General features: G+C 37.0%; 1 protein-coding gene across 2 annotated transcripts in view; it reads right to left on the reverse strand.

The window, feature by feature from the left end:
* Nucleotides 1-1,704: 1,704 nt before the first annotated feature.
* The window catches only part of Ttll7 (tubulin tyrosine ligase like 7), a 114,935-nt gene continuing 103,004 nt past the window's right edge, over nt 1,705-13,635 (reverse strand). The window contains exons 20-21 of one of the 2 annotated variants that reach the window (XM_075981114.1): nt 12,761-12,934; nt 1,705-5,463 (exon numbers count right to left, since the gene is read on the reverse strand). In XM_075981114.1, coding sequence (XP_075837229.1) covers nt 5,343-5,463; nt 12,761-12,934 — 295 coding nt within the window. In that variant the 3' untranslated portion in view covers nt 1,705-5,342. The remainder of the gene's footprint in view (nt 5,464-12,760; nt 12,935-13,635) is intronic. The other variant, XM_075981115.1, reaches the window with a different exon arrangement.

Below are 13,635 nucleotides of genomic sequence, written 5' to 3' on the forward strand. Positions count from 1 at the left end.
GGAGAGCCATGCATGTCTCTCTTAGGGTTCTCCTGTTACCTAACCGCTCTGAGGTCATGGGCTATAGGCTGGTTATTCTTTGCTTTATGTCTAATATCCACTTATGAGTGAATACATATCATATTTGTATTTCTGGGTCTGTGTTACCTCACTCAAGATGTTTTTTTTTTCTATTTCCATCCATTTACCTGCAAATGTCAAGATTTCATTGTTTTGTTTTGTTTTTACCACTGAGTAGTACTCCATTGTGTAAACGTACCTCATTTTCTTTATCATTTTTTGGTTGAGGACCATTTAGGTTGTTTCTAGGTTCTGGTTATTATGAATAATGCTTTTATGGACATAGTTGAGTCCTTGTGGTATGGTGTGCATCCTTTGGGTATATGCCCAAGAGTGGTATTGCTGGGTCTTGAGGTAGGTTGATTCCCAATTTTCTGAGAAAGTGCCATATTGTTTTACAAAGTGGTTGTACAAGTTTGCACTTCCACCAGCAATGAAGGAGTGTTCCCCTTATTCCACATCCTCTCCAGTGTAAACTACCATCTGTGTTTTTTATCTTAGTTATTCTCACTGGTGTAAGATTGTAGGATTAATCCACATAAGATGATATCTCAGAGACATTTTGATTTGTAGTTCCCTGACGGCTAAAGATGTTGAGCAATTCTTTAAGTGGCTTTCGGCCATTTGAGATTCTTCTGTTGAGAATTCTGTTAGATCTGTACCCCATTTTTAATTGGATAATTTGGTATCTTGATGTCTAGTTTCTTGAACTATTTATATATTATTGACCTAATTCTTTAAAAGCAGGTAGCATTATCACCCTAAAGTTGCTGCACAGCAGCAAAAATTACTGTGAAAATATGTTCATTAAATTAAATACTTAATTCAATTTGCTTAATTGGTTGCAGTCTCTTCTACTGAAATCAGTATGTGTGCATGTAGTGTGCGTGTTCCTATGTAAAAGGAGAAATCAAATGATGACATACTGTTGGTTTCTTGTGTTGACATTTTTATTATAGTAACATATCTGAGTAATTGAAGTAATTTCTCCATACAGGTGTCACATGCTAGAGCATGCCATGGCAATGTTAACTGCAAGTTTTGTTTACATTCCAGGTGTATCTTCTGCAACATTTGCATTCATATACAGGAAGTAAAACACAAAGGGATAATTTGATCCATGATTTGTGTTAGCAAATGTATTCCCTCACCCTCAAATTCAGACTCCTCTGCAAGTCCATTAAAATTCAGATGCTATAGCATGTAGGGTAGTTGTTATATGAACTCAAGGACCAGAATGGCTATTAGCCTTTGATAGAAGTAAGCATCTGACCACTTATCAAAGGCAAGCCTTCTTGCTAATTAAGACTGATTAGTCTGTTGAGTGATGTGTTTGTCAAGGCAAGCGCTTTCTAATTCACAGGTGGTGATAAAGTTGAAAGCATTATACCGTTCTTCTTGGCTGGCACACACCTCAGTATCATAATGTTTACCTGAGTAAATTTCTTCCAATACACCATATACCACTTCATGATAGATCCTCAAAAATAGAAGCAACCTCAACATGTGTCATTTCAACGTGCCAATTTCTGTTGTAAGACTGTTAAAGTGCATCTCACATCACAGAGATCCACACATTTCATGCGTTATAGACATACAGGCCTCAACCTTGTTCCTAAAGTTCTCAGCAAACTTAACTTGATCCAATATTTCATTGAAGTTTTATTGTTGTTCAGGCAAAACCACACCACTATAAGAATTCAAGGAAGACCCCTGTCTAAAAGGCAAGATTTCTATTCTTTTTTACTTTGGCCACGCACAGTTAAAGTTTCAAAGGAAATTTGAAGAAGGAAAATAGGAGAGAGAGAAAGCGGTGTGACAAATCAAGTTTTCTTTATGAATACATTTCTACAGTTTTCATTTATTTACAAGCCAACGTTAGTCTAAAACCAATTAAATCTCTAATAATCAATGTGTAGATGACATGGCCCTTTACACTTGAAGTCCTCATTTTAAAGAGAAAATCAAATGACCCAAAATCACCAGGTCACAGTAACACAATTGTACAGTTATACTTTTATTGTTGGTTAATGCTTAGAACAAGTACATGAGATCCTGAATTCAAATTAGCAATGCTAAATAGGAAAGGAAGGGATTTTTCTATCACTCTTGAGGTATTTACTACCTTTTAAATAATATATATTTAAGAAGGAATCAGTGCTTTACAGAAGATTAAACAATGACATGTATACAGCTATCTTTTTGGTATTTTGAACAGTGCTATTGCATATGTTTAAATTTGAAGATAATGTTTACATAAATGACACTGACATGTTAAAGAAGAAAGCATTGGGTTTATACTCAAACAACTGAAGCTTCAAATCAGCATAATCCCATACTCATCTATTTTCCAGGCTAAAGAGATAATTTGAATATAATCATTTTTTTCAAAGTCTAGGAGACACTTATTTCCTGTGCATGCATAAATATTAATTAAAAGAAAGGAGTGTGGTTTTGGTTTGAACTTTAGAGATAAGGAGTCAAGGAAACTTTAGGGGATTTGATCTAACTTAGGCAAATCCTTACAGACAGCAGAGTTGCTTCACTCTGTGCTCCATATAAAACTTTATGTTCATATGTTGAAGATAAATGAAATCAAACAAAATAAAATTCATGCAAAGTAAAATGAATTGCAGCAGGGTCTTTTAATAGATTCAAACCCACAAGGCTGGTTTACTTAGGGAAAACTAAACTGTGACTTTAGATTATATTTGTAGGTCATAACATAAACAAGCTACTACTTAGTTTGGAAAAAATTCATATATTACAGTTTGGGGAAGCATTCCAACCTTGAGCTGATCCAAACTACTAGGGCAACCTGTCTATACCTATCCCCTACCCTGGTAAGTAAACCAAAATCCATTCTGAACAACAACAACAAAACCCTGATGAGATCAAGTAGTTTCTGAAGTTTTCTTTATCTCTTGTGAAAGAGAAATTCATACTGTCTTTTAGGTAGATATGTTTTAACCATCTGCATAAGAAATTGATAACAAAACCTAAGGAATATTTTATACCTCTAAAACCCGTCTATGGCCTCCTGAGACTTCCATGGCTCATTATCATGTCTTCTCATAGCTGCTCATTAGGGAACGGTGCTATGACAACTGCAGCCCACAGCACACCAGGTAATGCACATAAATAATGAGCACATGGCTTTCTGCACGACTTCATCGTAGCCAACCAGTTGAGACAGAAAAATGTAGGCAATGAAATTCTAGTTCTCAGAACAAGGCCTTGCTTGAGTAGCTAAAGGAATGATGTTTGCTCACCAAATACTTGGCAGTTTTATGTATTTAAATGTATGCTTGTTTTTTAATGTGTGTGCGTTTCTAGGGTGAGAATACCTACTGTGGCAAAGCCCCAATTTTTTTTTTTTGGTTTTAAACAAAAATTCCTTTCTTGAATGAAATAGAAGTTTCAAAGCATACACTCTATCTCATCAAATAATTATTTGTGATTTAATATACACAAAGTGAATGACCAACAAATTGGGTTGGTATCACTTACCAATTACTTTAAAACATATATCCATAACTTCTATGTTCTTTTATTTTTCCACGATTTTTAAACATGAATTGAAAACAAAAATGACTATAAATAAACCATTAAAAGGACTGACTGCTGATTATTCCATAAAGATTCTGTAATGTTCTAATATTTGTATCACTTATTTTAATTACTCTGTACCTTATTGAATAATTCACAATATGAACTCCTAAGTTCCACATTCATTTTCTTCATTTGGATGCTTTAGTCTCCTTTGAAAACACAAGAAAAAAACTATGTGGGTTGTACTCGGAAAAATCTCTGATGGAATGTGTGTGGGTGAGCAGCCATAAAGAAGTAAAATGGCTACCATTAATTTGTGTAAAATAATGAATATTGCAGTAAAAAATATACTCTCCAAAGGTGGTTTTAAAAGTAAAATACATATACCTTACAACTTGGGTCACCAACGATCCACCTTTGAATGAACCTGGGACAAATGGGCTCTGACTGCTGCCGCCGTGGAGTTATTTCTTCATTTACTGGAAATACATTCTAAGATATGAAAAGATGGTAAACAATCTTGAGTTTTGCAAATACTTAGCATCTGTGAGTAAAACCTTTGGAGGGAAGTTTGAGCAAATATTATACTTCCTGAGTTAAAAAGTCCATGACTGTGTTGTCTGAAAGCAACACATTGGCTTTGAAACTGTGAGCAAGAAGAGGGAGCATGGGAGTATGCTACTCGGGAACACATGCACAGTGCCTGGACAGAAAGACAATGCCACACTGAAGTTGAATTAAAGACTGGCTCCATGGCACATCAGTGGGTAGTGACATGTGTTCCGTGTAGGCTTCTCTTCAGAGCCTTCAGATTATTTTCTGAGGTGAAATGAGACATCACTGTCATTAGACTTTGCAAGGTATATTGGTCTCAACACTGAGAGACTTAAACCCATCTATGATATATTTTCCAGAGAAATGTGAGTGCTATGTGTCATGAAAGTCCCACAGCCAAGCCCTATGACTGCCACCATCTTGTCTCCTTGTGTGACTCTCATGGAAAGTCAAAGCAAGTTTGCATTGTATTCGGAAGCCACTGGACTGTCTCCCCTTTAGATCACACTATGACCTCATCAGATCTTTCCTGAAAGTATACATGAGAACAAGTAGCTACGTCTCCACATAGGAGGATAAAATGTTGGGGAGTCAGGCGAGGATTTTGTTCTAGGACTTTACAGTGTGCTACAGTAACCATAAACCCGTTTCATCCTAATCCTATCGTCAAGCCAACCCCAGGCTTCTGCATCGCTTGTGTTTCACTGTTAAACAGTTGCTAGAAGTGAGAGAAGTCAGTGATAAGATATGCTCGGTGCTTTCTGAACTCTAAGCTGTGTTATCTAGAAAATAATTTAACACTGTAAGGGGATCTTCAAGATCAATTCTGCTTTATATACTCTGCAGCAAAAATAACATTTCTAGTAGGAAGTAATTAATTGTAAACCTAGCAAATTCTACACATTTGCATATTTGTGTAAACAACTTTAACATGGTTTATTATATTTCCAGAAAGGTTAAATCTTATATTCAGTTTTCTGTTAATTCTTCTTACATATAATAAATATATATATATTTATGTTACTTGAGTGCATGTGTGTATGTATTCCACACACTTATATGACATATATACATAAAACAGCACATAAGGGTCACTTCCTCAAGGTTCAACTAGACAAAATAAATGAATTGCTATTATGTATAGCCCATGACAATACTCCATTCAGCATTCAGTCTCACAAACGGCCATATCGGGATGTAAACAAAACATTGGAGCGAGTCATTCCGGGCGAATTATATTTCATGTTGTATAGTGGTGATCTCATGAGGAACTGGGCACTTCCTGGCAGCAAATACCTAAAAAAAAAAAAAAAAAAAAAAATTGGTTGGTTGCAACAAAACTTTAATGTCAATATAATTCATGAAAGGATTACACAACTAGTTATTTACCCTTCTTATCTGAAAACTGTGACTATCACAACAATACAGTTCATACAAAAATTTCCGTCTTAAGAAAGCTGAACATATACAACATATGAAATTAGCATACCATGACATGCTATTATCATTGTACTCAAACATCACAGTGCTGTTTGTTGGTTCACATAAACTTATAATTCATTATCAGTGCCTGTAACTAACACATAGAGCCGGACTAACAGCCCCTTAAAACGTGATAGAAGAATCAGATACTTTGACATCTCAAATCTTTAGCCTTTTACTAATTATTTTCATGAAGAATTTGGCAGGTCGCATTAACCTCAGCGTTTATTTAAATGATATAGAAACACAGATCCTAATTGTGTAATATTTTATTGATTCAATATAACTATAGTTAATCTAAAACATTCTTAATTAGAAGCTTTGTATTCTTAGATAACTCAGTGTTTATGTTACAGATTGATGTAATCATGAAGCCAAATGTATTTCCAAATATCTGATTTTTCCCCAGATTTTAGAACGACAAGATAGTATATGTATAATATATATTATATGTAACATATATATGTTATATATGATATATATATATATATCAGGGTGCAACATTCTGCAAAAAACATTAATTTTATATTCACAATTGATAATAAATACTACAAGCAAATTTATGCTCTAATTCAGGTCAAATTTGCCAAGAAACTGGACCTTGTTTTTTGTTTGTTTGTTTGTTTGTTTTCAATGCCAAGTTTTAAAAACTGGGAATTACATAAAATATGGAATTAGGTAGCCATATTTTCTTTTCCTGTAAAAATCTTGATAGCTTGGTCAGTCCAATCTATAGATCTATAGCTGAATGGCCAAGAAAATCCATAAATGTGAATGAAAATTAACCATGGTATATAAAGCCTATGTAGTAATAACTACAGCAATGTATTGTAAAGTCAGGTTAAAGGCATCTCTGAGGAATTTCCAATAACAAGGGACAGGAGAGCATCACTGATTCATTTCCTTCTTTGGCCACTGGAATCTTCTAAGCAGCATCATGAATGAACACATAAGAAGCAAAGTGATAGGTAAGACCTGTCAGCGGCCTAGTCTATGACTTCAGTGCTGAGAACTAGGGTATGTCTATATTAATGAGAAACTAAATTTACAGTTGATTTCTGTAAATCTTAGGAAAAGAAAAGAATTCATTATAATAAAACTGCAAACAGCATCAGATTAAAATAGAATTTTTCATACTATCCATAAACATTATTTCATCCTAAATAATAATACCTACTAAATCTGTTACCTAATATCACAAACTATAAATAATTGTGCTGATCATTAAGTTAATAGAGCAGTCAAATAACACACAACAAAGTAAATTAAATCAAAACTCCAGAATGGCTGATGAATAATGAAACAACTGATTTCTCACATCACAGATTATATAAATTATTTTCTTAATATAACTAGGGTAATTTATATGGATTAATTATGATGTCAAGTGCTGGTGAAGTCTTAATGATTAATCTGATACCTTTGGCACGGGAAAGCGTCCCTTCTTACGTAGGGCAAGGAGCAAATAAAATAAGGCACTGATCAAAACCTACGAATCCACAGTGGGTGGGGACAGTCTAAGCTCTGTGGAAAAGGCATCAGGAATAACACAAAAACAGCAATTTCTATCAAACTTCACACATGTGTATGTGTGGTGTACACGCATGTGTGTGGTCGCCTGAGCATGCCTGTAGAGTCCCTAGGTCGATGGCAGTTGTTTCTCTCCATCTTCTTCTACTTTATGTGCTTAGACAGTGTCTTTCAGGGAACCTGTAGCTCAGCACCTCCAGCCAGCCAGCTTGTCCCAAACATCCCCATCTCCTAGGTTCTGGGATTATAGGTGGCCAGTATACCTCCTGAGTTTCTGCTATTAAGGTGGGTTCTGAGGATCTAAATTCAGGTCTTCATGCTTCTGGAGCAAACATTTTAGTCACTAAGCTATCTTTACAATCCTCCAATTAAAATTTTTAATTTCCAATAAATTGGCACTATTGACACTTGAGAAACATGCACAAAAGCGACTTTCTACTGTCTCTCAGTAGATCTGGAACCCATGCTCCTCCCGTCCTCAGCCTCCTGAGTGTTGGGAAATCACACCCAGTCTCACTAAGACCTTGAGCTCCATTTTGGCACATGAGATAAATAAATAAATAATAAATAAATAAATAAGATCACAAAGTACAGGATCCTAGGTGATTTATTTTATACTAAACAATTATTTAAATAGCATTTTATTGGCCAGCTCTATTCTATTTTTTTATAAATGTTAACATATTTTACCCTAATAACAATTACCTAAGTACATATCACTGTTAGCAACATTCTACAGGCGAATAAGCTGTATGAAGCAGCTGTCTTTCCCCTGCTCATGCCTGTGCAAATCTACAGCTTTGCTGCTCTTGAGGACTGCACTCCGTGGTCATGACAATTCCAGACTCTTGTCATGGCACACAAAAATACCCCTTTAAAACCTGTATACAATCGTTATAATAACACTTTCAGGAACATGAAGCATAAAATTACCCAGGAAGTACAGTGGGAAAGGACACCACAAACCCCAACTTTCTAATAGAAGCGGTAGTTAGTAAGAAACTGTTCTTTTGGATTTGGAAGAAGGAGAAGTGTGATATGAACTGGAAAAAGTATATGAAATTATACTGGAAAAACACTCTGCTCAGCTAAAACAAATGCTGTGGGTATTGCAAGGCATTCTGGAGAAATGCAATAGCTATTTGCCTCCAAGTCTCCACTAATACCTCCTGGGAGACTCCAGTAGCTGAACAGCAAATATTACTTTTAAATTGTTCTTTGCATTGGAGTTAAATAGTAGAATTTGATTTTTTCTTTTTAGGCAGGAAGACTGTCTCAAGGAAGGGAATTTATAGACTCTATCTGAAGACTTTATATAAGCATCAAAATACAAAGAAATTTACAGCTTTTTGCCTAGCTTATTTTTCCTGTACCACAATAACTCACAGCTAACTCGTACCCAAGAGCAATGCACCTGACTCTCCATTGACTTCACTGCACAACCCATAGCCACACTCGTTTTCATATGCTATCTTTTTGTTAACTCTGATGATGCCCAGAATATCAGTCATTTAAAACCGATAGGGGACTTTTCCTTGACCATGTAAGTGACATTCACCTTCCAACATCTTTCTGTTGTAGGACAAGGACCCCTGAACTCCTTCAGACAAACCCAGCTTCCTAGTTTGAGGACTGCAGGGTAAATAAAATTCAACAAACTATGCGCATTATGCTTTTGGAGGATTTTTCTTATTGTCTTGAATTTCATGACAGAAATATTTTTTATCATTCTTGGATATAAAATTCAGTAAGCTAAGTATATTAATCTTATATAGCCACCTGCAAGCCAAGAACACTGTCATCATCCCCCAAAAGAAATTGTACATCAATTAATTTTCCTAGTTTCTCCTTTTCAGCTTGGGTTCAGGAACTCAGTAATGACAGCACTGGCCTAGAATATGTAAAGCCCTGAGTATTGGGGGAAGATGCTCACCTCTCCCCTAGTCCCTTACCAGGTTCCTAACCTCTGTGGTTATTTGGATGGTACCATGCAAATCCAAGGCTTAAAAGGTAGTATCCATATATAAAGTAAAAGATACAATATTTGTCTTTGGGGTTTTGGTTGCCTCACTTGGGATAACTTTTTCCAACTCCATCCATTATCTCTGAATTAAATGATTTCATTTTTATTAACAGCTGAATAGTATTCCATGGTACAGTTGTACCACATGTTCCTGTCCATCAGGGGATGGACATTTAAGCTATTCCCCATTTCTGGCTATTGTGAATAAAACAGCAATGAAAACAGATGAGTATCTCCATCTCCATGGGAGGATGTCGAGCCCTTTGGGTATATGCCCAAAAGTATATATGGTATAGCTGAATCTTAAGGTACATTTATTCCCAGATTCCCGAGGCACCATGACCCTGCTTTCCACAGTGGCTGTACGAGCTAGCCCTCCCATCAGCAGCTCTCCATGCTTGACAGCATGAACTGCAGTCGGCTTGATTGATCGTGGCCATTCTGACTGTGCTAAAATAAAATCCCAAAGTAGTTTCCATCTGCATTGTCTGGGTGGCTTAAGGAGGCTGAACATTTCCCTAGGTGTTTCTAACCCATTTATGTTTCATTTTTTGAAAACTAGCTTCTTAGTTCTGTACTCCATTTTTTTTTAATTTGGTCTTCTTGATGTTCTGCCTTTTTAGTTCTTTATATATTTAGATACTAATCCTCCATCAGATGTAGAATTGATAAAGATCTTTTACTATTCTGTAGCCTGCAGCTTTGTCTAAACTGAAAGTGCCTTCTGCCATACAGAAGCTTTCCAGCTTCATAAGGTCCCATTTACTCACTGTTGATCTTAGAGCTTGTGTCTTTAGTGTCCTGTTCAGAAAGTCATTTCCTGTGCCAGCAAGTTCAAGCCTCATCTGCACTTTCTCCTCTATCAGGTTTAGCGTGTCTCTTAGGCTGAGGTTCTTGATGCATTTGGAGCTGAGTTTTGCACAGGGTGGGTGATGAATATGATTCTATTTCCATTCTTCTACATGCAGTATCCAGTTTCACCAGCACTATTTTCTGAAGATGCTGTCATTTCTCTGTCACCAACCCCTTCCCCTCAAGGCTCAGGGAATATGCAGAAGAGGAGGCAGAAAGATTGTTGAGAGCCAGAGGTGACAGGTGACTCTGAGGAAATGAGTGTCTTCCAGTCACAGGAGGACTGATGTGCAGACGAATTCAGAGACTGTGACAGCATTCACAAAGCCTGGACAGGCTCACGCCAGATGGGATTCCAGTACTGAGTGGGGGAAGTGAACATGGACTCCCACCCCTAACTAAGAAGCTGTCCTCAATTGATACCCACCGGGAATGGAAAAGTTAGTTTTCTCCTGTGTGGTCTGACTGGGTGTATTAACCACATTTCACAGTAGGCCTCATGCCCAGAAGTAGTTGGACAAAAAACAAACTTGGGGATATTTTTGTTGACTATTTTATTTTACTTCACTTTGCTTTGGACATTTTTTGTTTTTGTCTTATTGGTCTTTTGCCTGTAGATCTTGGTGTTCTCTCTCTCTCTCTCTCTCTCTCTCTCTCTCTCTCTCTCTCTCTCTCTCTCTCTTTCTGTTTTCCTGTGTGTGCATCTGTGTATCTTGGCTCTTATTTGTGTTTTGTTTTGTTTGTTTCTTAAAGAGAGAGAAAGAAATATAAATTTTGGTGGGTAGGGATGTGGGAAGGATCTGGGAGGAATTAGGAGAGATGAAAACATGATTAAATATATTATATGAAAAAAGTTCTTTTTCAATTTACATAAATAAATAGCCAAAACTACTGAAGACAGCTTATGCTGGAGAGGCTGTGGGGTAAGAGAACACTTCTGCATTGTTGGTAGGAATGCAAGCTGGTACAGCCCCTTTGGATGTCAATATGGTGATTTCTCAGAAAATTAAGAAACAACACTCCTCCAAGAGCCAGTAATACCACTTTGGGATATATATCCAAAGGATGCTCAATCGTGCCACAAGGACATGTGCTCAACTATGTTCATAGCAGCATTGTTTGTTATAGCCAGAACCTGGAAACAACCTAAATGTCCCTCGACTAAAGAATGGACAAGGAAAATATGGTACATTTACATAATGGAGACACAGCAGAAAAAAAATAACAACATCTTGAATTTTGCAGGAAAATGGATGGAGTTAGAAAACATCATTTTGAGTGAGGTAACCCATACACAGAAAGACAAGTATCATTGTAGCCACTCATAAGTGGTTTTTAAACATAAAGAAAAGAAAACCAGCCCACAAATCATAATCGCAAAAAACTTAGACAACAATGAGGACACTAAGAGAGACATACATAGATCTAACCTACACGGGAAGTAGAAAAAGACAAGATCTCCTGAGTAAATTGGGAGCATGGGGATCTTGGGGGGAGGGTTGAAGGGAAGGAGAGAGGCAGGGATGGGGAGCAGAGAAAAATGTAGAGCTCAATAAAAATCAATAAAAAAGAAAAACCACAAAAAACCAATAAATAAAATAATAAAATACAGTTAGCTTTGTCTCTGTAATTGTTATGATCAATCAATTACTATTTGCAAAAACAAAATAGTCAAAACAGATTAGATATACTACACAGTGTACAAGAAACAAAATCTAAGACAAATATGTGGGCTGATCCTTTCTGAGGAAAATATTCCAATCCATTCTGTGATTCCGGGTCCTGTGGAAGAGAGTAGGCTCGAGTGCTCTCACCCTCCCCGAAGAGAGATGATCTCACTGCATCCACATCTAGCGATTCCAACCGCTCTTTATTTTCAAATCTCCTCCCTGACTCTCACTCCTTTTTGACTATGACTTCATCTTCATCACTCACTTGCTTCTACTCTCAGTAACACTGCAACTTTAGTATAATAAAACTAAAGTGAAAAAGGCTGGGAGCACAGCTCAGCGCCCATCCTGTGTAAAATCCTGGCTCCAATTTCCTACCACCAAACCAAGCTGTAATCCGTACCCAGAGTTACAACTCATCTTTAATTCTGATAGGAAGTGCAAACGTAGAGTGACGTTCTAAAGTGACTACACTTTTATTCTGTCCATTTGCAGCGTGACAGTTGTTTCTTGTTAATGTGTTTCTACTTTCAGAAGAACTACATGTTTTAACTGGATACACCTGAAATTCAATTTTGTGATAGAACTTGACAAAAATTCATCTCCTGCTGACTGGCGTGGCCAATGTCTTGGTAGAAGCATGTTGAATAAATAAAATCAAACCAAATGCACTTTCTCAATCATATTGTTATCAGGGATGAATGTTGAAATGCCCAATAATAGTTCATTTTATTCCAGCATTTTGGAATGCTCTTCCAAGGTTTTTAGAAACAGGAATATATACATCAAATATGCATATTTCCAATCACATTACACGTACCCCTTTAGGCTAGTGATTGCTCTTTGGTTTCTTAAAGGCAAAGGCTGTGCAAATAGAAGCTGCTTTGTAGATTAGGAAATGGATGCATTTTCAGTTTTTGATGATCCCCTAACCAGGCATAAAAAGACTCCTAATTGAAAAAGACCCTCAATTTCAAACTGCCCCATGCCATGTCTCTACACGATACACACAGGGAACTAAGAAAGTCCGACTCACCTAGAGTTACCCCAGTCAGGGCCGATGCCTGAGATGGGCCCTCGCGTTTCATTGGTGTATTTGTAAACCACCAGCAGACACTGCTTACAAAGCTCCACCAGGCGCTGGCAACACTGGAGCTGCAGAGGACTCACCACCTCCGGGCTCTTACTGAAGATGCTCTCCCAAGAGGTCCTGTTGGCATGGAAACAGACATGACTTTGTGGGGTTCACTGTTGGAAATGGCAACCAGCAACAAACCGGGAAACAAAGTAGAATTGGCCTTTCATAGATGTGATGAATATGGAAGCTTTATAACAGATACAAATTAGGAAGTCAATCTTCGTTTTTGAAATATCGAATTATTATAGGATTTGTATAATCCTATGTATGTATGTGTGTGTGTACATATGTGTATATATGGCCATTAGTGCTACCCAACCTGGAGAGCTAACAAAATGACTCATTCCTGCTTTTACAAAATGAAGCTGCTCCATATTAATTTATTAATTTGTTAACTGCTCAAATTTTAGGCATTATAGGAATTTAGGGGTTTTTTTAATTCTATATTTAGCATAATACCAGACACAAAGAGATTATAAAGTCATTGTGATTTGTGGCTGCCCTGCTCTACAAAACTCAGTTTGACCCCTTTCTAAATACTCTCTGTATTGATCATCCCTTCTGCTTCCTCTAACATAGTGATACCCCAATAGTGATGTCACCCCAATGGGCACTCACCTCCCACAGCAGAAGTTGGGTGTCCCTCCTCTTTCAGGGAACTCACTCCAAAGGAGGAACAGTTTGTGATTCCCTGGGAAGCCCCACTGTTGGTGCATACATGTTTGTCTGTGTCACTGTTATCAAGTCCCAAGCTATCATCCATGGCTTAAATC

The sequence above is a fragment of the Microtus pennsylvanicus genome, chromosome 7, assembly GCF_037038515.1.
Source record: "Microtus pennsylvanicus isolate mMicPen1 chromosome 7, mMicPen1.hap1, whole genome shotgun sequence".
Classification (NCBI taxonomy): domain Eukaryota; kingdom Metazoa; phylum Chordata; class Mammalia; order Rodentia; family Cricetidae; genus Microtus; species Microtus pennsylvanicus.